This window comes from Bombus flavifrons, chromosome 13, assembly GCF_040668555.2.
Source record: "Bombus flavifrons isolate JBK064 chromosome 13, iyBomFlav1_principal, whole genome shotgun sequence".
Classification (NCBI taxonomy): domain Eukaryota; kingdom Metazoa; phylum Arthropoda; class Insecta; order Hymenoptera; family Apidae; genus Bombus; species Bombus flavifrons.
The window spans coordinates 7843690-7864518 of NC_138454.1; the positions used below are offsets into that span (position 1 = coordinate 7843690).

Sequence of the window (20829 nt, forward strand, 5' to 3'; positions counted from 1 at the left end):
GGATACCAAAAAGAAAAAAAAAAGAACGAGAAAAAAATGTATATAATCGACGAACCGTATCGAAGCGTTTGCGCAACGAGAACCGCGCGTTCGTGAAGTTGTGAAAACACGCAGAGGAAAGAGCGACGACGCGTCCGGAGGTTCCTGGCACGACCGATGCTCGTTGGAAGCGTGTGGTGAGTTCTCGAGTTAGAAAGCAACGTAGAGGCGCGTCTAACTAGTCGGTTTGATTGAAAGGAGCGCCCGCAGGCCTTTCAAGCTTCGTTACGAGCGAGTCACCCTTGAACCTCGTTATATGCAGTCAACTTTTCAACACCTCCAGCGTCGAGGCGCACGCGTCGGACAGATGCGCGTGTTCGTTGACGTAGCTTCGATCGGCGGCCAAGTGCACCGACGTTTCTAAACCGTTCGTTACGCTTCTCGAGGAACGCTACGCTTTTGGATTTTTACCGGATTCTTCGTCCTCGCACGAGCAAAGGATGAATTCGTCCCGACGTGCCGATCAATTCACCGAGTGTCCGGGACCCTGCAATCCACAGAACAGAGTATGTCGAAGAACCTGCGTTGAAAACGTCATGTCGATTTTAGAGGAACTTCCTCCGTGCGTTCGATCGAGGCTCCGACAAGAAGACCTGTTCTCGATCTTCGCGAACGATCAAGAGTTGGAAGCAGCGCCGATCGGTGACGATCAGCTGATGAAATCGATACAGAAAGTTTGCTCGAAAACGGCGCGGAAATGGAAAAAGGAATCGTCGCCGACGATCACCGCTCGTGGTAAATCGGACGGTGGAAGAACGATGCGAGACCAGAGCACGGACGATACGTGCCTTCCGCGAACTAAGCAAGAGGAAACGACGCAGACGATGGAGGAGAAACAGATCCAAACTACGGAAGAAATTATCTGCGAAGTAACGTCGAGATACAGGTCGATCTCCGCTGGAACCGACAGCCTTCGACAACGCATCCAAGACGCGTCGATTCTAGTTCGAAGTATCGTCAGGCGTGGAATATGCGTATTTCCATCGGCGAGTTCGTGCTCCTGCCGTTTGATCAACACTACGATCTACGTCGTCTTGCTGCTTTCGTTGGCGATATTCGCGAGACACAGCACGACTTATCAAATCTTTTTGTCCAGTCAAATTTGCGGAATCCTCGCTATTCTAAGCTGGAGATTCTCCGGAACCGTCCCGTTGTAATATCCTTTCCCGTTTTTTGCTCGTCGAACGAAGCGTCCTCCTTTCACACGGAACCGCCGAAAGACGCAACAGCAACAACGAGCAGCGTTTTCAAAGTCGATCGGCGATTTAACAACGACCGCGTTGAAAGCCACGAGAATGCGACAAATCGTACGCGTTCGTTGAAAGACGGTCGATCGGACGAAGCCTCGAGACCGCAAACGCCGCAATTGCCTCAAAGTCGCCAACCGCAAAGATCGATTCACCGATGAACGAGCTTTCTCGATGCCTCTTACACTACGATGTATTCTTTGCAACGATCACGATAACGATGCGGGACGGTCGCGCGAGATCCTACCCTTTCGTCCGGTTCGTCTCAAAAGTGGATCTCGTTAGACATCTCTTGAACGGTTACCGATGGACCTTCAGGCTCGGAAATTCGGAGCACGCGACTCGCTACCGAAGAATCGACCGCTTGATCAGGAAAACGAACGACGACGCGATCACCGTTTTGCCGCCTACGATCGTTCGCAGCCACCCCCCCTCCCCCATCCCATACAAATTTCTCATTTTAAAGCACCGATCCTCGTGTAATATATCATGGAGAAAAAAGTAACCACCCTAGAGGGTAGTTTCCGCCGCGCTCGGCGGTGGAATAGAAATACATGGAAACGGCTATTAAGTATCGATAGTAAGTCAATGCAGCGTTCCCCTGATCCTTCGTTGCGTCCCTATTTCTCGTTTCTCGTCCAACCCCTGTATATCTGGCGCGTGAACACGATTGCCCTTATCTTTATAGAGAATCACGAGGCACGGGTCGTTGATTTGTTACGTTCCGAAACGGTCGCCTTGCGTGCGGATTTCCTAAATTACGAACAGTCGGCCGTTCGTAAAGTAGCGCGTCGTTGATGTTTTTATTTAATTTTACGCGCCATTCTTCGTCGAACAAGTTTAGCGAGCGAATTAAAGGAAAATTATAGAGAAACGAAGCGCGACGCGATTAAACGAAACGATTCGTACGATCAGAAGGAAAAAAAGATCGTTTGTCTGTTTCTCTTTCTCTCTATCCTCTGGCCGCTGTACCCTCTTGGAAATAGCTGTCTCTCATTGCATCGCGTATTTCCCTGTCAAATTAGGCAGAAACAAACAAGCCCTCCATGGGCCGTGGCTAACGAGGCCATAATCGCAGGAACACCTCGACCCCAAAGCACCCCAACAGCCTCGAAATACGCGTTACGCGTGTATACGTGCAGACGCATACGTACATCTGGCTGGTTGGTTGGTTGGTTGGTTGGTCTGCCCTAGTCCGTAGCGGGAGTAGCGTCGTATACGCGTTTCAAGGGTGGAGTGAGTGGTCGGAGAAGCCATCAGCCCCGAGGACAGAACCACCGGCTGAGGGGCTGCTACAAATGGATTACGGAAGCACTGGATATTATAGCGATCCGAAAGGCCATCCGAGTTACTTAAATGTTTGCCGAGCTAACGACTTTGCAACACCGCCAGGTGTTGTCCCTGTTATAATTATGTCCCGGCTCTTTCCGCGTCGCACCTAGCTGCTCGACGATCCCGAGCAGCGAGTCGATCGTTCGATAATTAGCTCGTTCTTGACCTTTTTCCCATACCGTGTGCCTCATGTACGTTATATTCCTACAGGCTGCGATTTACATATACATATACGGATAGATATATAGATAGATAGATATCGAGGCGTGGAATTGGAGGTTTTTTACCGCTTCTTTTCGCAGCCACGTATCGGCTGGAATTTTGGTTGCAAACGAGAGAACAAGAGAGAGCAACAGGGATAAATAGGCGCGTTTACCAGCTCCTTTCCGTTCCCATTGCCCCTCTCTTTCTCACACTCAGGCCATCCTTGTCCTCGTTTCTCGCGTTTTCTCTATCGTCTTTTCATTCCTTCGGTTGTTCCGTGTGTCGTGTTTCGCGATCCGTGCACGTTCTCGCGTAACGTGCACGTTTACCCTACCGGTCGAGGCACGTGTGAGTGTATAATGTAGGTTGCTGGCACCTTGATGAAGGGTTCGCGTGACGAGTACCCTCTATCCGCCGGTATCCTGTCTCGCTCTCCGCTGACCTGCTCGTCCACACCTCCTATTCTGCGCGTTGCTTCGCAGTCCACGCTTACCTACTTAAACTTTGAAAAATATACACCCGTCGCGACTGTGAACAACCGTTCGATTTTCGCTACCTCTGCCGTGACTTTACGAACCGTTGCGAAAAGAGGCAGCTCGCGTACGCAAAACTCACCGAACCCGTTTCCCTACCGAACGCGATCGTTTTATTTTCGACGATTGACATCGTCGGTAAAGAGGCCACGGTGTGTGTGCACGGTTCGCAGCAAAATAAAGAGAGGAAGATAAGGGTCTGTTATCGGGTCAGGTGAAACAAGGATCGGCGAAAACTCGTTGATTATAGGGTACGAGAGAAAAAGATGGGCCGCTGTGGAAGGTGCGAGGCCTTCGTTCGCCGGACTCGACTCGAGCCGAGCCGAGCCGAGCCGTGCGAGCGCCCTGCGATATTTCTGCTTTCTTCTTCTGGTTCGGCGGCCGGTAACGACTTTGCACGCACGAAATTGGCTTTGTTCGCGATATTGAAATCGAGGTCGTCGCGTTGTCTAGAGAAGAACGACGACAAGGCGAAGAAAAAGAATCGAAGGGAAAGGCGAGAGAAAAAGAGGGAGAGAAAGAGGAGAGAAGAGGGAGAAGGTGAGAAGGAAGGAGAAAGGAAATTGCTGGCGGGTGCCAACGTGGGAAAAAAGAGACCCCGTGAGCTGTGCTAGTCCTCGAGGAAGAATCAGAGGAGTATATGGTGCTGGCACCCCGTAGAGCCAGACAATTCCACCTGATTGGTCCGAATTCGTATTGTCACTCGAGAGACTGACGTTTTCGTTCAGCTGGGATTTCGTGCCAAGTTTCTCGTGCTAACGACGCTATTCGTGCATCGCCGTGTTCTTGATATATCGATCGTGCCTAGAAAGAAAGTCGAGCCAACGACACGCCCTGCGATAATTTCCAAGCATTTCGAATCACCGATTGTTTCGACAAAAGTACGTCTCGAGCGATTCCGCTCCTCCAAATCCGACAACTTTCCTATCGAGCGTAGTAGCCGGCCGGATCTGACGCGTTTCGTGGTGCAGCACGCGAATCGGACGCTCCGCCTGTCACGACTCTCATCGAGTAATAATTTATAATTACGTACGGCGGCCTACGTCCCGTTCCGGAAGCCGTTTGCGTCTCGTTCGATTTTCTTCTTCGCGCTCACCGACCAACCGGTCGCGTGTTTCCAACTGTATCGCCGACGATAACGCACGTACCGTATTTACTTGGTTTCGTTTCGCATCGACGAAACATTTCGAGACCGATGAACACGACGCGACGGAAAGCGACACGCGCGCGTTAATTACCGCTGCCGCGTAATTAACGCGAAGCAGATTTGAAAAATCGAACGCGTTCGAACGGTTTCGAGTTTTTACGGTGACGCGGAGGATGACGTGGAAAACGAGGCTGTGGCGCAGGGTGGTTTACAAGGGACAGCGAGTTAGAGACGGGTCTCCCATGCGCGCAAACATCTCGTAATTTCGACGTGGTCACGCATCCTTAGAGCGCGCAGCTGCGGCCTCGACTTTATTAGCATACCTATAAAAATGAAAGCGAGCGCGCGAGCACCGCGTATGCACACAGAGAAACAGGAGAGAGGCACAAATTGCCGCGATAAATTACACCGAAAACTCCCTTAAATATCTCGTAAAACGTCGGTCAATGAAATCCATTAGTTCGAGTACGTTCGTTCGGACGTTTTGTTTGGGCTGTCGCAATTTGCCGGTATCCGTCGGACAACAACGTCAGGAACGGTGTACTACGGGGCTACGAGCTAGAGAGACTGGCTTTTGTTCGAAACGCGCTACCAGTGTTTCTACCGCGATAATTAACGACCGTCGACCGGGGCCGTAACGGCGCGGCGTGACGTTGCCTAATTGCGGCCGAAAAAAATTTTATTTTCCCGTTATTAGCCGAACGCGTGCTTGGTTCGGCAACGGCTTCGAATTTGTTCGCACGTAGTAAATCGAAGCCGTAACGCGCGGTTAAGTGGAACGCGATTCCTTCGAATTTCCAAGATACGTAACGAAGATTGCCAAATGTTTTCTTCCTGGCGCCTCCTCTCTCTTCCCTTCTCTCTCTCTCTCTCTCTCTCACTCTCTTTCTCGCTCTCTCGAGTCGGCGACTCTCACGAAATGGAAGTTAATTTTCGAAGCGAGACGAATATCTGCCGATTCGTTGGCTATTCCCGATTCCCGGCTATCTTCCGTTGCACCTGCACGCGTCACGCGACCTTCCTGCTCTCGGTCGCGCGAGCTAAACGATCGATACGTTTTGCTTACCTGCCCGTTTTCGTAATGATCATTTCCGTGCCGAGGTCGTTAAATTTGTCCCACAGTTCCTTCGTTTCGAGATGACACTCGACGTCCCGGAGCTCGTCGGAGTTGCAACTGGTTCGGAGTCGGTGTTTCCGTTCGTGCTCGTTGTAACCGTCTTGGCAATTTCTCGTCGAGGTTGTCGTTGTGCTCAGATCGTCCGGCACGCCGTGAACCGGCCCGTCGTCGATGCTGCTGCACTCCTCCACGTCCACGTCCACCTCTTCATCCTCTTCTTGCGTCGATTTCTCCGTCCCTTCGCTCTCGCCCTCGCAGTTGTCTACCTCGTCGTCGGCGAGCAACGCTTCGTCCGTCACAACGGTCGCGGTTGCCACGATGTTCACCGGTGACGTTCTCGTTCCTGAAACATTCGTACTCGCGTTGGCTTCGGGTCAATTTTGCTTCGGTCGCGGGTTCCTAACGGCGAGACAAGAGGAAAGAGCAACGGCAAACCGTTAAAGTTCGACTTTGCCAACGTTAACCCCTTCCCGTGCCATTTAATTCGACGAAACAGACCAGTCTGACGCTCGTAAATAGGAATTAACATTCAATCGCGATCGTAACGGGCAAAGAAACAGTCCGCGAGCTCGGCTTGTTACGTTTACATCTGGTCAGTTTGGGCGAAAATCTTCATCGCGAGTCTGACTAGCTAAAGTACGGAAAGGGGTTAAATTAAATACGACGAGGCCGTGGAAATACGTGGGAACGTGCGAAACAGAAACGTGGTTTCGGAGGCGCGGCTCGTTAGCGCGATACGAAAACTCGCCATCTCGTGTACGTCGTCTCCCTTGAAAGTGACAAATACAACCAGTCAACGTAAAACGAAATAGTCGCGAAACACTGTTTCTCGTCGCGACGCGATTACCATTGAGCGTGTCGATTTAAAACGAGCGAGATGAACCGAAACGATACGGGAAGCCGAGTATAGAGGTAATTAATCGAAGCGAGCGCGCATCTGCCACGAAGGTGGCGCCTAATTAAACCGTCAGATTTCAAGAAAGCCAATCCACCGCGCCCAGTGTACACAATGTTAATTGCAGCCGTCACGATACCGATCTGTTAATTTGTACTATTCCGCGCGAACAATGCGTCTTCCGGCGTCGTATCTCAAATTGGATCCGCGAGTGATACCCGTGCGTTTACGCACACTTTGGCGCACACGTGTCGCGAGCGGGAAAAAATTGCTTCTCTCGAGAAAGTATTACCGAACACGCTTCGCAGGAGAAACCCTCTTCGTCCTTCTCCTGCCTCTCCCCTCCGCCCCTTTCACTCATTCTCTTTCTCTTTCTTTTCGCCAAAGAACCGATATCGGGCGTAATTCGACTCACGGAGAGAAACCGTTCGATTGCTGATCTTTCCAACGAGACGCCACGTTTCGACAGCGAGAAAAGCGAAGAGAGGAATAAAAAAGGAACGCGTACTTCCGGACTAGTAGCAAAGAAGCTACCATTAAAAAGCGGAAACGAGTGTCGGCAACGAAGTTCCCTTAACCGATCTCGGGCGAGCGATTCGACTTTCGAACGTCGCTTAACGTCACGACATCGTGCGACACACGCAACGTAGATACGCAACGCGCGGTATTGTTCGACACATCGATATTCGCAGCACGGAGAGACGTAAGAAGAGACAAAGCAGGTGGTGCGAAATAGCGAAACGAAAGCGAAACTGTTCGAGATATGGCGGCAGGTAGAGCGAAAATGTAGCGAGCGAGAGGATGCCGCGGAAATCGTACGTAACGTACCTACGTGTATAGTCGTGGACTAACGAGAAGAAACGGTTCTGGCCCGTTAAGAAGATCGGTGGAGAGTCGTCGATGCGGAGTGGAAAAGTCTACGATTTAAAAAGTTAGTTACCGTTCTAGAGGCGTTTGGCATCGTCGTTGGAATCGTTTCCGATACTCCGGCCAAGCTGTACGGGCGAAGGTTTTCTGAAGCGCGCGTGCCCAAACCGGTTTTTCGTCAAATTTTCGACGACGTATTTGACAGATATAGCGCCAGGCCAATTACTTTCACCGTTTCTTTCCAACGTTCCGCTGTTAACGTTTTCGCGGCGATCCAACGATCGTTAGTGGCGACGGAAGGCGAATCGTAGACGTATCGGCGCGTATTGGAAAAAAAACGCGACGAGACGCGAGGTGCTCGTTACGAAGCATCGTACGATCAGAAAGACGGGGAAACAGCGCGGAAAGGGGAAAAAGGCTGCGAAAGGCGAATGGGCGTCGATCGGCGGAAATTTAACGATGCAAAGATAGAGAGGGGCACTTCGGAGAAACCGATAAACGCGTGGATGAGAGAAAGAAGAGGGCCACGAAGCGCGTTAAAAAGGAAGGTAAGTTAACAGCGCATCGCGTGCGTTTCTCGCTGGTTGCGTGCATCATCATCGCATCTGCGTGCATGTACGCACTCACGCAGGCCATGGCACTTGTCGCGCACGCATATCCCCTGCTCCCCCTGCACTCTACCTTAACCCTATCTGTGGCAGAGTCGGCCGACCAACAATAACGCGATTCTAAAGGCTGGGCCGTGCGCGTGTTGCGATCGACTGGACGAGTGAAAAGAACACTCCGCGGGCCGAGGTCGTACAAACGATTCGCGCGTAACAGACGACAAAATTCCACGATTTCCTTATTGAGCCATCGAGCGGGACTGGTTTCGTGAAACGCGTGCGTCGCTTCGAAACAGCCAGTCGGCTCGACAACGGCGACCATCGGGGAAAGCCGGGTGTTAAAATTAACACCTCAACCGTGCGTGTTGCGTGCGCTCCGACCTCGACGTTCTTTCACGACATCACGCATTCGCGGTTTTCATCTCGAATTCCTGTTCTCTGCCTCTCGCCCTCTTTATCGCGCGTGCACACACACACACACGCACGCGTGATCCCGCTTCTGTTTTCGACACGACAAAAGAACAGATTGCGGTGAATCGTCGATATCATTAACGCACCACCACCACCACCACCACCACCACCAACACCACCGCCACCACACCACCAACACCAGCATCGTTCGAGCAAGGAGAATTCTCGAAAGGTCCAGCAACGTGGTCGCGAGGAGCGAGGACCGCCACTCTAATGGCGAGGTACGCGATAAAACGGAGGCAATAACAACCTGCTACGTTCCGACCGTGTCGTGTGTGCATTAATTACGTTGTATAACCACACGCGACGCGTTACGACCGTACGTCTTCGACGTTGATTTCCAGCGTGTACTCCTCTCGTCCGAACGAATCGGATATAAGATACTCGCGAGACGCGTTTGTTCGCGGCCCTGGCAATTTCAAGCAGCACACAGACGCAGAGTGGACGTATCGTCGCGGCCAGAAAACAACCGGAAGCAGAGGAGAGGGAAAAATAGAGCGCGACCAGGAGAGAGAAGAAAGCACGAGGAAGAAAAGGGACATGGAGGGCAAAGCAACAAAGAAAAGAAGAGAATCTCGGTTTTGAGTAGATGGCCGATGGGGATCGAAAAGAAGATCCGTGAGGGTGCAAGCCTTACCGGAAGCTTTCCGGACAACGGAAGGAGTTAAAACTCTGGCTGTAGCGTGCCAAGAGGTGGTCCCACGTTCCATGATCTTAAGGCAAGAAGAAATATGACCGAGCTACTGACGTCAGCTTCCTTTTGCCACGACCGACAGTCGACCACCCAGAATCCTGTCACCACCCAGCCGTTCGAAGGATGTTGTTCAAAAGGATCGACGGAACGAGCCGAATAACGATCGCGTTACACGAGTTGACGCGCTTCCTTCTAGATTCCTGGCTGGTACCTAAACCGACGAATATGGGAAAGAGAGAAAGAGAGAGAGAGAAAAAGTGAGAGAGGAGGAGGCAGAGAGAGAGAGAGAAAGAGATGACACGGACAAGATAACTGGAACGTCGAATCGAACACGAACTTGGACAGAGATTCGAGCACCATTACCCGGCATTAACGTTTATCGTTGGGCGAATTTCATTATTAAGTCGTTGAAATATCCTTTGGATAGCGAACACGCTACATCGCCGCGAGCCTGAATCGATTTCACGTAGCCGTTTTACTACAGCACGCTTTTACATCGGCGTATTATTAATGCAAATTTTTTTCTCCATTATCCGGTAGCATTGCAAGACGTAGAACGTATTCGCGAAACAATGATTACGGACGGCGGCGATAGAGGTCCTATGAATCTAATTGCAGTTCGTATTTAATGTTTTCCACCTCGCCCACTCTATGTGGCAAAACTTGTTCTTGGGAACGATTAAGAATCTCTAGATTGCTACGGGAGCTGTAATGGCGTCGTTAACGGTGCTAATGTGATTACCGGCTGAAAGCACCGGACGAGTTCACGGAGACAAAAACAGGAGCAATTTACGTTCCCTCGTAGAAAAATCGTTCGTCCGCGATGCTACTTTTTCGTTTGAAAATTAACGCGGATTCTTCGTCCAACCCGATAATTTTCTTTCCTCTTCGTCCACGCTGGCAAGCACCTCGCTTATCGCTTCCGAGTAAATATCTAATTGCTATCGCTTTTTTCTTAACGACGCGAAATTCGAAGAAAACGTAGGTGAATCGTACGCCAGGCTTCAACCAACCGGGGCAAAGATAGTCACGATCGTTAATTTGGGTGCGAACAGGTAAAATTTACGCGGCGCGGTTCGTTGGCAACAATTAGTCGCTTATTTTCTGCTCGCCAGTGCTCCCATTTCGGACGCTAATTATCATCTGACCCGCCAAATGCGTTTTTCGATCCGACGCTCGACATTCTATTTTCACGCCTCTGATAGATCACGAAATCGTAATTGAACCGACCGAAGGTAGTCAACGCCTTGGCTAATGGATGTGGAGCGACGCTTAGCCAAACTAAACACGGCCAGCGACCAACAACGACAGTTTTATCGTTGGAATCGAGTCGACGCGACCGACTCAATTATCGTCGAGTTATCGTCGCGTGGCGTGAGGCGTAAGGTGCGAAACGTCGAGATTCTCGTCGAACGTTGTTCGTCTTTGCCCGATATCTCGTCGGTTCGCAGACTATACACGCGCGACCACGTTCTGGCAACGACCAGTCGAGGTTCGTCGGAACTCGACTCGCGCACCACCGTCGGATAGAAAACTGCTGGCCGCGGATCTCTGCCTGTAAGAGTCAGCTCGTTCAGATCTCGAGTTCCACGATTTCCAAGAATATCGGTCTGCCCAGAGGTCGCGATGACGACGACGACCGACAGGTTTTTCGAAATGTTCAACCATCCGCTCGTGCGCGTTTATAGAACTCGTGCTGATTCTTATCGAATACCATTACGCGCAAACTCGAAGAAAACACGTCCATTCGCGTGTTAACGAACGCGTAACGTTCGCTCGTCGCGCAACGATCGTAATCCTGCGGTTTTGCGGGCGGAAGCGAAAACGGAGCAGAAGGTTGTTGGAGGTGCGCAAAGGTGTGAGCCGCGCGAAGGGCGTTTCGGAAAGAAGAGAGAAAATCGTGGAAAACTCACGGTGATCGAGGGCAGAACTGGCGACGAATGCTTTGCCAGTTGGACATTCCAAGCTGGTATTAGCGGTAGCGGCGGCGTTGCCAATGCCCTGCAGGTGGTAATGCCCGAAGGACGGACCCCTGGGCGCCATGATGGCCGCGATGCTGAAGTCCGTCGCTTTTCCCCTTTCCCCCTTTGTAGGCATCCCTTCTCGGTCGACGACACTTTGATTCCGATTTTTCCCTCGGCCTCTTCCTTCTCGCGTCCGGTGTTGCCTTTGTTTCTCGTTCAACGTCTCTCTTCCTCTCTCTCTCTCCCTCTCTCTCTCTCTCTCTCTCTGTCTCTCTTTCTCTCTCACTCTCTCTTTCTCTCTTTCCGTCTCTCTTCTTCGCTCTTTCTCTCCGTCCACCCGAACGCAAACACTTTGCTCCGTTGCCGACAGGAAGCGCACGATACGCAGGACGATAATCACCAAGCCTCACTCGCGAAAATAAACGTTGAAACTACTCGGACCCGTTATCGGTTTGCCGGTTGCCGTTGTACCAGCTGGACCCCGGTTACCATCGAATAACGCGACAACGACGATCAACGACAAGCCGAACACCGGCGCGCGCTTCCCATCGACTTTCTCGACGCGAGAATCGGCGAGGATCGCGAGGAAAACGCGCAACGAGAGTGGAACGAATCGCGAGGACGCGGAACGTAGTCCGCGCGATCGGTCGGTCGGTGGCGTTGGCGAGAGGATGCTGCTGCTGCTGCTGCTCGAAAGGTAAACTTACGACGAAGATCGAGACAACGCAAAACGAACGCGTCTGCGCTGCTCGACTTCCCGGACTTCACTGGGCCACCGCTCCTCCTCCCACGCGCACCGCTCGCCCCACCAACTTCGCTCGCACGGCAACGACGCTCGAGCCTGGCCGCTCGTGAAGCCCCGATAACGACACCGAAGCCGACCCGGTGCGCCCGAGAGAGACAAGGAGAGCGGAGCCGCGCGTCCTACGGCTCCCCTATTGGGCGTTGCTTTTCGGGGCTTCCTCGGGCTGTCGAGGCGGTCGCCCGAACTCGAGGGATCGAGCGCCCGGTCACGTGACGCTGCCGAGTCGTGGAAACACGGGAAACTACGATACGTAGGAACGCGAGACAAGGGCGGTGCGCACCGGAGGCGCCTCGTTCCAGGCCACGCCTCCGTTAACCACCGACACGACCACCGCCGATACCTTCGACCATCGCCGTATCGTTACCACCTCCACCGCCCCACGCGCCGTCACCGTCACACAGCCGCCGCCGCCGCCGCCGCCGCCTCCGCCGTCGTCGACGACGACACCACCACCACCACCACCACCACCACCACCACCATCGCCATCACCTCCACCTCTCCACCATCGTTCTACCACCGATCGCGGAGGTATCTCGAAGCGGCGGCGTGGCAGCGGCACGGTGGTCGCGCAACGACGAAAGAGAGATCGATCGACCCCTCGTGCACCGGATGGCCGGCGTTTGTACGTATCTACGTATGTACCACTGCTGTACATACATTGGCGTAGCACCATTTCACGTCCAGCTTTCCCTCTATCTGTCTCGTTTCGCTGATCGTCCGAACGATTTACATACTGCCGTGTCGCGACTTACAAACAGCCGCTGTTTTCTCCACAGCGGCAACGTTTTGCTCTTTTCGCTCGACTCCAAACGAGACGACAGCTTGAACCGTGCAATTAATCGGACGGAAGGACGAGACGAAAGTGGAGAGATCGAACGACGTAGCTTTGCTCCCGACGATCTGTACCGTGCGTATCGCGTTTACGTTTTCGTCGCGGCGCGCAACGCGGTACGCAACGAAAAGTTGGAAAATCGTTGAATCGCGTGGCGTTTACGCCATTGACGTTGGCCCAGGCGTCGCGATATACGCGTATCTACAGCGGCTGCTAATAGAGGCGTATTCCGGTGTTGGATCGACTTGCCAGGTACACGGTTGCGTCGAGATCGCTCGCAGTGAGAATTTGCTCAGTCGTTTAGCAGCTTCGAAGAAAGTTCCAGCCTCTATACCTACCTATATCTTTCGTCGCATCACGATGTTCCGCCATCCTTGCACGTACAACGACCCATTGTACGTATCGCGTTCGACTCGAACGTGGTAGACTCCTCGACGGCCGAACGTTCGCGAATATCGTCGATCCAAGTGATTCCCAGAGTTCCGATCGTTTCATAGCCTCGGCGTTTCTCACGAACTGCGCCCCGAACCGAATCTCTCGCAAAAGACAAAAGGGCAAAGGGGAACAAAGACACCGTCGAGTGGAAACGATGAAAAAGATGAAAACGAGCTGCGGGGAGGAGATAGGAGGACGCGCGTGCGACTCTACTGCTAACAAAGGGGCAGAAGCATAGTGGCGATAAAGACCGTTAGATGCGTTCGGTAGACGTATCTCGATCGATCAAACGTCAGAGGATCCGGGCTGTCTGTCGGTGTCCGAGAAGCAGCAGCGTGAAGCGCACGATCGCGAAGACCGTGTTTTACCGCATTGGTTGGATCTTCGAGAGCACCGAGGGGAGATTTACGGCGTGTGTTTAGGCACTTAGCCGGTCTACCTAGTCCCCCCTTTATTATACTAATTTCTCGGGCATGTCAAAATACCTATCGTGTACCGGCCTCCTGAATTCTATTCGACACGCTGGGTGCCCCCGTAGTCGACCGCATAAAGGATCCCATCCCGTATAAAATATGAAGACCCGTCTCTCTCTCTCTCTCTCTCTCCTCCTCTCCTCTTCTCCTCGTCTCCTTCGCCCTGTCTCTTCTTCAGGTAGCTGAAAAGACGCGGCATGCTGGAGGAGTATTGGAACGAACCGCAGGAACGAGCTGTCCTGGACCCCCCGTTTGCTTTGGCATTCGAATGTTTTTAAGGCGGTTGCGGATGCTCCGAGGTGTCACCGTTTCCTTTCAAATTCGTCACCCGTGGTGAAACTCGCCGTTTAACAGGCTACGACTGTATCCACTTAACTGAGTTTCTCGTGTATACGCGTGGTCGTGTATACTTCCGACCAGGCCGAATTTTACCAAACCTCGAACGTAAACTACCTGCGCGATTACGATCGAACAACTACGTCTCAACTAGGACGGCGAGGACCCCGTGCTTTCTCGTTCGCCCTTCTTACCTTCGAGCGAGAAAAAAGTCGACGTCTCGGAGAGGCAAGAGGGTGCGAGAGGGGGACAGGCGGGCGAACTCGAGCGCACGGAACAAGGAAAAACACGTACATAAATCAAGGTACAGCGAGGAAAGGAAAATCGCGAAGGGAAAGGAAGGTAGGAAGGAAGGAACGAGACTGGACGTGGCAGATGGAGTGCGAAGACACGGGGTGGAATCGCGACCGAGAGCCGCACGGTACGACGCAACGGAGAAGTACACGAAAGTCATTCATCATCGGAAGAGAGGAGAGGCTGTGCGAGCTGCACGCCTGGCCGCTGGTAGTTGTGGTTACCGTTGGCGGAGGAAGGTAGAGACGGTAGAGGTGGCAGGCCACCCACGCTGTATACACTCGAATTCGGTGGCACGGCTGACTCTTCGACGTACGGGCCGTCGTCGTTGTCAGGACGCGGCCGATGCAAATTGCAAATGTTGCGCGAAATTCTCTAACGCTATCGAGGCGATAAACGAATTCGACAAGGCGATACGGAAGCATCGTCGCGAGTGTGACGTTGGAAGCTACTCGAGAAAACGGAGCTACGAGCGGATACAAGAGGGTTATCGATGGATGAAAGGAAAACCGACAAAGGCGGTCGTTGAAATCGCAGCAATTACGCACGCAGCAGAACAGAGCAGAGCGTATCCAGCAATGTCGTGAACGAAAGATAAACTAGAATCTTTCATGGCACGAGCTTCTCGGCTTCTCGAGTGGCTTCTGGAGAGGGTAAACACACGGTTTCTTTCCCTCGCCCCTTCGGGCGTTCCTAATAATAACAACGAAATTACTGTTCGTGGCTGCGATAACGAGGAGACGATGTCGAGGGAAGAGCAAAGAGGACCAGCTTCGTCGAAACGTTGAAAGCGGAAAGGAAGAAGAGACGTAGACGCGCCTCTCCAAAGGGACAGCGGATCGCGCGGTTAGCCGAGAGAGGGAAAGAGAGCGATCTCAAGGGCTCGGTCGGCCGTCGAGTGCGTCGCGGCGCCAGCTTTTCCATGCCCCAAGTAGGGAATCGAATCTGCCGGCGTGGAAAACGTAAACCGCTTGCGAGCCTGTATACGCAGAGAGCCACTCTCTTCTCCGGTCGTCGGCCGCCTTTTCGAGCGCTTTCGCTTCGGGACGAGCGAACCGTCGCGTCCAGACGACGACGAACGCGTACTTACTTACTCGTGCGAGCATCTGCCACGGATGGGATAAAGCCGCGCGGGAGATACGATTCCGAGCGAACCGTAGCAACGAGCAACGATTATTCAAATTAAAGCAGATACGAATCGCCGAAAAGCCCGTAGGCGCGCGTATAGCAAGGACTTCTCGCTAGCGCTCTTCGCAAGTTCCGATCGCGCGCACGCTAAGCGTACATAATGCGGCCACATGCCGCGCGCGACACATTCCTCCTCCGCGTTCCTTTTTTCTTCGCTGCAACGCGCATCAACGAGATTACAATGCGTGGGCTCGAAAGTAGCGAGACGAAGGAAAAGGACAAAGACGAAGAACGACAGGAGGTGGGAAGAGATTCTGGTAAAGATCGGAGCGGTTGGTCCCTGCGAAACAAAACGTGTATTCTAATAGCCTCACCTCTGGCTACGGATAAATAAATAAATACATAAATAGATAAATAAATAGAAACGAGGAAGAGAACAGGAAAGAGAGAGAGAGTGACAGAGAGACATGCGTAGCGTTAGAACGCGTGTAAGTGACAAAGTGGAGAACTATATAGATACGTCATGAATAACTCATGTGGCTGAGAAACATTCTCGTTGTCGTGGGTGTGTTCTCTGTTAGTAGCTGGCAGCGATAGCGATTCTCCAAGCGTTTTAACTTGGCCGATTGGCAGGATAGGTACAGCAGGGTCGAGCGATCGACGCGCGACCGCTATCTTTTTGAAATCGATTCTTTAAACGACCAGCCGCTACCGTTAGGTATCGACGTCGATCCGTGGCCGGGAATTATCCAATAACAAATCGGAGCCAATTATCGAAGGGCTGTCGTGGTGGACAAATTTGCATGGCGAACGCTGCGAGCGACACACCGCGACAGTCTGTAACGAAATCGCCAGCCATCGTACCGTGCGAGCAATTTTGCCGATGGTAACGCGACCTCCAAATACCCAACAGCAAACATGAAAATTCCACTCGATCAGCAGGACGAGACGCGTAGCTATAGCTAGCGCAACTATCGTAGACTCGTACGGGATGGAAGATCGCCGGCCGTGGTCGTCGACGGCTCGACGACCTAGAGAAAACAGCCGTGTTACTGTGGTAATAACGCGACGAGCGTGGATAGTCGAGAAACCGGACGGAGTTAGCCGCGATAACGATCGCGAGAAAGCTATCGGCACGCGATCACGTCGACGCCCGGCCACGTATCGCGCTGCAACCAGGCAAACGTATGGAAACCGCGGAAACGTATGCGCATCGCGATCGAAAGTAGGCGGGATCACGAGGCGAAGCTGAGATCTCGAGACTAGAGGGAGGAAACGCGAAGAGGAAACGCGATTACATCCGGTTCGAGCATGTTTGTTTATCGCTCTTCCTGACATTTCGTGAATCGTGCTGGCTCGACTGAATCGATAAATCTTTTGCTCTTTCCGACGCGGAGAACGAGGCAGGCTATCGTTAAACGGCGTATAATTTAACGATGTACTAAACTCTTTATTGTACACCCCACTCGAGGCAGCCGCGTCGTGCGTCGAAAACTGCAAACGTAAAACGTTCGTTTCGTTACTGCGAAATAGATCTATCCGATTTTAGACAAGTACGTATTTCGTTCTCGCGGCCACGTTCCGTGCACGGCGAATGAAACATCGAGCGCGATTACGGACGTCGCTGTCGATACCACTGCTCGATGTTTTAATTTACCCACGATTAAAGTGTATTACGCGTCGACGCGTCGTTTCTTACGGCGTACGCGCGTACGAGATCGCTTCGGCGTTGGTTTATCGTGCGCTACCAATTTGGGCGATCGTATTAGGCGCAAGCGTCGATGGTTTTACGCGATGGTTATACGAGTTCACGGTGGTTCGTCTACGCGACGACGCGGCTAACGAGGACGCGTAACACCGTACACGTGTGCGAGAGTGCGTAAACGGAGCGATGCAGCAGCCGCGTCGATAGCGAAGCCACGTCGAAGCGTAACGCGGCGACGTGACGCGTGGTAGAAACCAGTTCTTCGACGCGCGGACGTTCGTCCACGAATTCCAACGTGGCGAGTATAATTCGTTAATTAGGATGTCAAAGGTGGTCGGTGAATCGCATCGGCTATTTGACGCAGCGAGGCGATAAACCGCGAATTACGAGACAAATCCGTCCTCGGGTTTCCAAAGCGGCTGAAGGTTAATATCGAGATGAGTATTAATTACGCGTGGCCAGGCGGACGAACATAATGAAGTCGGCATTTTATTGCCGCTACCGGTAGTAAGTTTGTTGGTGGACTGAAGCCCGGACAAGCAGGAAACGTTGGCGTTGTAAATTTCGAGGACGCGTTCGTACGGGATTCCCGAAGATAAGAATCTCTGGTTCAGAGATACTGGCCCATTTTCACGGTATTCTGTGCCTTTACGAAAGGTCGTTTAACGAGAACCGATGGCTCGCGTTCCTTCAGCTCGACAGGGAGATCAGCGACGGATTATAAGGGGAATAAATTGTCCGCGGTGTCCAGGCGCGCGAGGAGCCACCGCCACGGCTGTTTCATCGTCTTTTGTCGAAGAAATCTCGTCTCGTCGAATCGACGATAAGGTTTTTCGAGTACAACGCGTAGGAGCGTTGAGAAGAGCCGCTGCTGGCTGGTTAAGAGACGGCGGTCGTCGAGCCGGAACCGAGGCGACAGGATGGAATTCCAGGAGGACCAGCTACGCGTTACAACGTGTTTCACACTTCGGGTTACTCGCCCACGCCCCCAAACAAATATATAATGCGACATTAGAATAACAAATACCGGTTGAAGCATCCACGCCTCGAGAGCCGCGGGGTGCCACGGCCTGTAGGTACGCACCTACATAAATACTAATACGCGCATAAATAAATATATCTGTAGAGCGATTCGCCTGGGAGGCCCCTGGGGAATCGTGGAAAATTCTGCGGATTTTTTGCTCGATAAACCACCGTCGCGGAACCAAACGTATTTTAGAAACGTGTGTTTACGGCACGTTCGCTCGCTCGCACGCACGCACGCACGCTTCCCTACCAAGGGTTTGAGACCGGCAATGGCGATCGCGTCGCGACAGCCGTTCCGTTTTCCCCGGCGGCGGGGCAAAATAAGAGCAGCGAGATGGGATTAATCGAGAGAAAAGCGTGCGCGTGCGAGCCACCGCTAAAGGATATTTCCTACCTAGCTACCGCTCCCGATAACGGTCGCTCGTAAAAATTCCGCCGTGAAAACTGGCACAAATTGCCCGGTTCCTCCTTATTTTTTCTTAGCCCTTCCGAATGGCGCGGCAGCGTCGGATTCCCCCAGTCTTTTTCATCCCTCTCGACGAGCGCCCCGCGGCTTGTACTTACACGATATCGAATGGCCGCTCGGGGACTCTAATCGAAATTAGTTTTTTAATTGGCCAGACTTATTCAGTCGTTGGGATCGACCGGACGAAGAAAGGGAGGGAGGCAGCGATCGAATAGAAGGGTGGACGCGCGCGCGGCAATCAACGGACGATCGTTCCGGTCTCTGTTACGCTCGTTTCCGCCGCGTGACCCAGTTCCGCCCCCGTTGACCGAAATCACCGTGATAAGAGGCGAAAGGAGCGCGTATCGTTGCGATCGGCACGAGCTATCGCGATCAAAGGTGGAAAATTAGCGAGAGAGGAGACGGTCGGAGAGTGGCGTCGCGTCGCGTCGTCGTGTCGTTGCGAGAATATTAATCGAGTTTGCGAACCACGCTCGAAATAAGCGGATGATGTCGCGCGAACGTTACCAAGTCGGAACGAATGGAAGGCGAGTCGCGTTCGTCTGCACCCGTTAACCGAATCAAGCTTCTCCGGTGGCTGAAGAAGGCGGCAGACACGGGGTGGTAAGGTGAATGGAAGCGGAAGAAACGAAGAAAGAGGGGGACGGACGTACGAGGGTGGGACGAGACAGCTAATGGCGAGAAAGGAAAAGGGTAGGAAGGGATAATGAGGAGGACGAAGAGGGTACCGGCATAATTCGCGCTCAAATATTGCCTCAAGAGGCTAGAGGAAAGAGAGAGAGAGAGAGAGTGGCTGTTTCTGGATAATTTCATAATTAACCGATGGTGGGAGGGAGGAAGAGGCGAGCAGGCAAAAAGCGAACGGCTCGGCGAATTACATTAAGCCGCGAAGGAAGCGGAGCTCGCAGATTCGATCAAACCGAAACTATTAAAGGGTACCCTTCGAAAATTATAAACGCGCTCGTTATCCACGATCTACGCGGCGCGATGTATCCGCGCTGAACGCGCGCCGTTATCTCGGACGGGGCGGTCGAATTACCCCGCGATACGTTTTTTCGTCGTTTCCATTAGAAGACGCGGCAGAGCGAGAAGCTGTTCCTCGCGCGCGTCGGCGGGGCGGCAGGTAACTCATCCTGGCGAGAATGCTCGATGTCCGCGAGCGGAATCGCGCGATGGAACGCGACGTCTTCGCCGAAACGGGCCGGTTCGACGTTACGCGAGTTTCCTGCCATTCTCCGGAGCGAGAGGTTACGCGAACGAGCGGGGAAATTTACTTTTCGAGTCTTCACCCTCCGCGAAGCGACTCGTAAATCTGTGTAAGGTCAGTGGAATGGGATTCGGGGAAAGGTCGGAGGTGAGGCGCGGAACGGGGCCACCCTCTTTCGAGATTGCTCTTCGAGCGGGACAGCTCGGTCGATAAAACAATTGCCGGGGGGATAATCGGCATTATTTACGCCGGATTCTCTGGTAGATAGGCGAGGGTAGCAGCTGGGGGCACGCGAGGGCAGGGTGAGAGGCAGCAAGGGGAGAAGAGAGCCGGTCTGCTGGAAGGACGGCAAGAGGGCTGTCGTATCACGAGCCGCAATACCCTTGGCGTAGCAGAACCACGATGCAGGAGGGTAGTTGGAAGAGAGAGGTCCGAAGAAGATTCCCCGGCAGTTATAAGCCTAGGGTGATCTCGTGCAGCGGCTTCGTCGGCTTACGGCTTATCCTACTGATCCGCCCTCGCCGTTAAACTGCTCTCAATTAGATACGTCACTGGATTTCGATGTCAACTGGCTGTATAAAGCCGCGATCTCTCCCGAGGGAGAGCCATTCTCCTCCTGTCGCCTGCCTTTGCTCGCAAAATGCAACGCGTTTCTTTTTTTCCCAATCGGAAAAGCCGACTTCTATCACGGGCTGTCGTATACACGTTGTTCACGGCCAAAACCGATCTCCAACGAGCTAACGAGCATCTTTAGCGTCTTTGTGTGTTGCACTTCTACAGCGTCGTATCTGGCCAGCGTGCGTGCGTGCGAAGAAGAAGAAGAAGAAGAAGGAAACGCGCGCGTCGTAAATCACCGATAATTTCCAAATTCGTGGCGAACAAATAGCATTCAGGGACAAAGATCGGGGGGGGGAAGACAGAGGCAAAGAGGATACAACGTGCAGCGGAACCATGGAGAAAGGAAATTGCCTACTTTCTAAATAGATGTCGTCCATTTAGCGCAAATT

General features: G+C 52.7%; 1 protein-coding gene across 2 annotated transcripts in view; it reads right to left on the reverse strand.

Moving 5' to 3' along the window:
- LOC138186519 (T-box transcription factor TBX20) overlaps positions 1-12333 on the reverse strand; it is a 29141-nt gene extending 16808 nt beyond the window's left edge. The window contains exons 1-2 of one of the 2 annotated variants that reach the window (XM_069126475.1): positions 11065-12333; positions 5569-5962 (exon numbers count right to left, since the gene is read on the reverse strand). In XM_069126475.1, the coding sequence (XP_068982576.1) occupies positions 5569-5962; positions 11065-11248 (578 nt within the window). In that variant the 5' untranslated portion in view covers positions 11249-12333. Of the gene's footprint in view, positions 1-5568; positions 5963-9094; positions 11041-11064 lie in introns of those variants that run through there. The other variant, XM_069126476.1, reaches the window with a different exon arrangement.
- Between the last annotated feature and the right edge of the window lie 8496 nt (positions 12334-20829).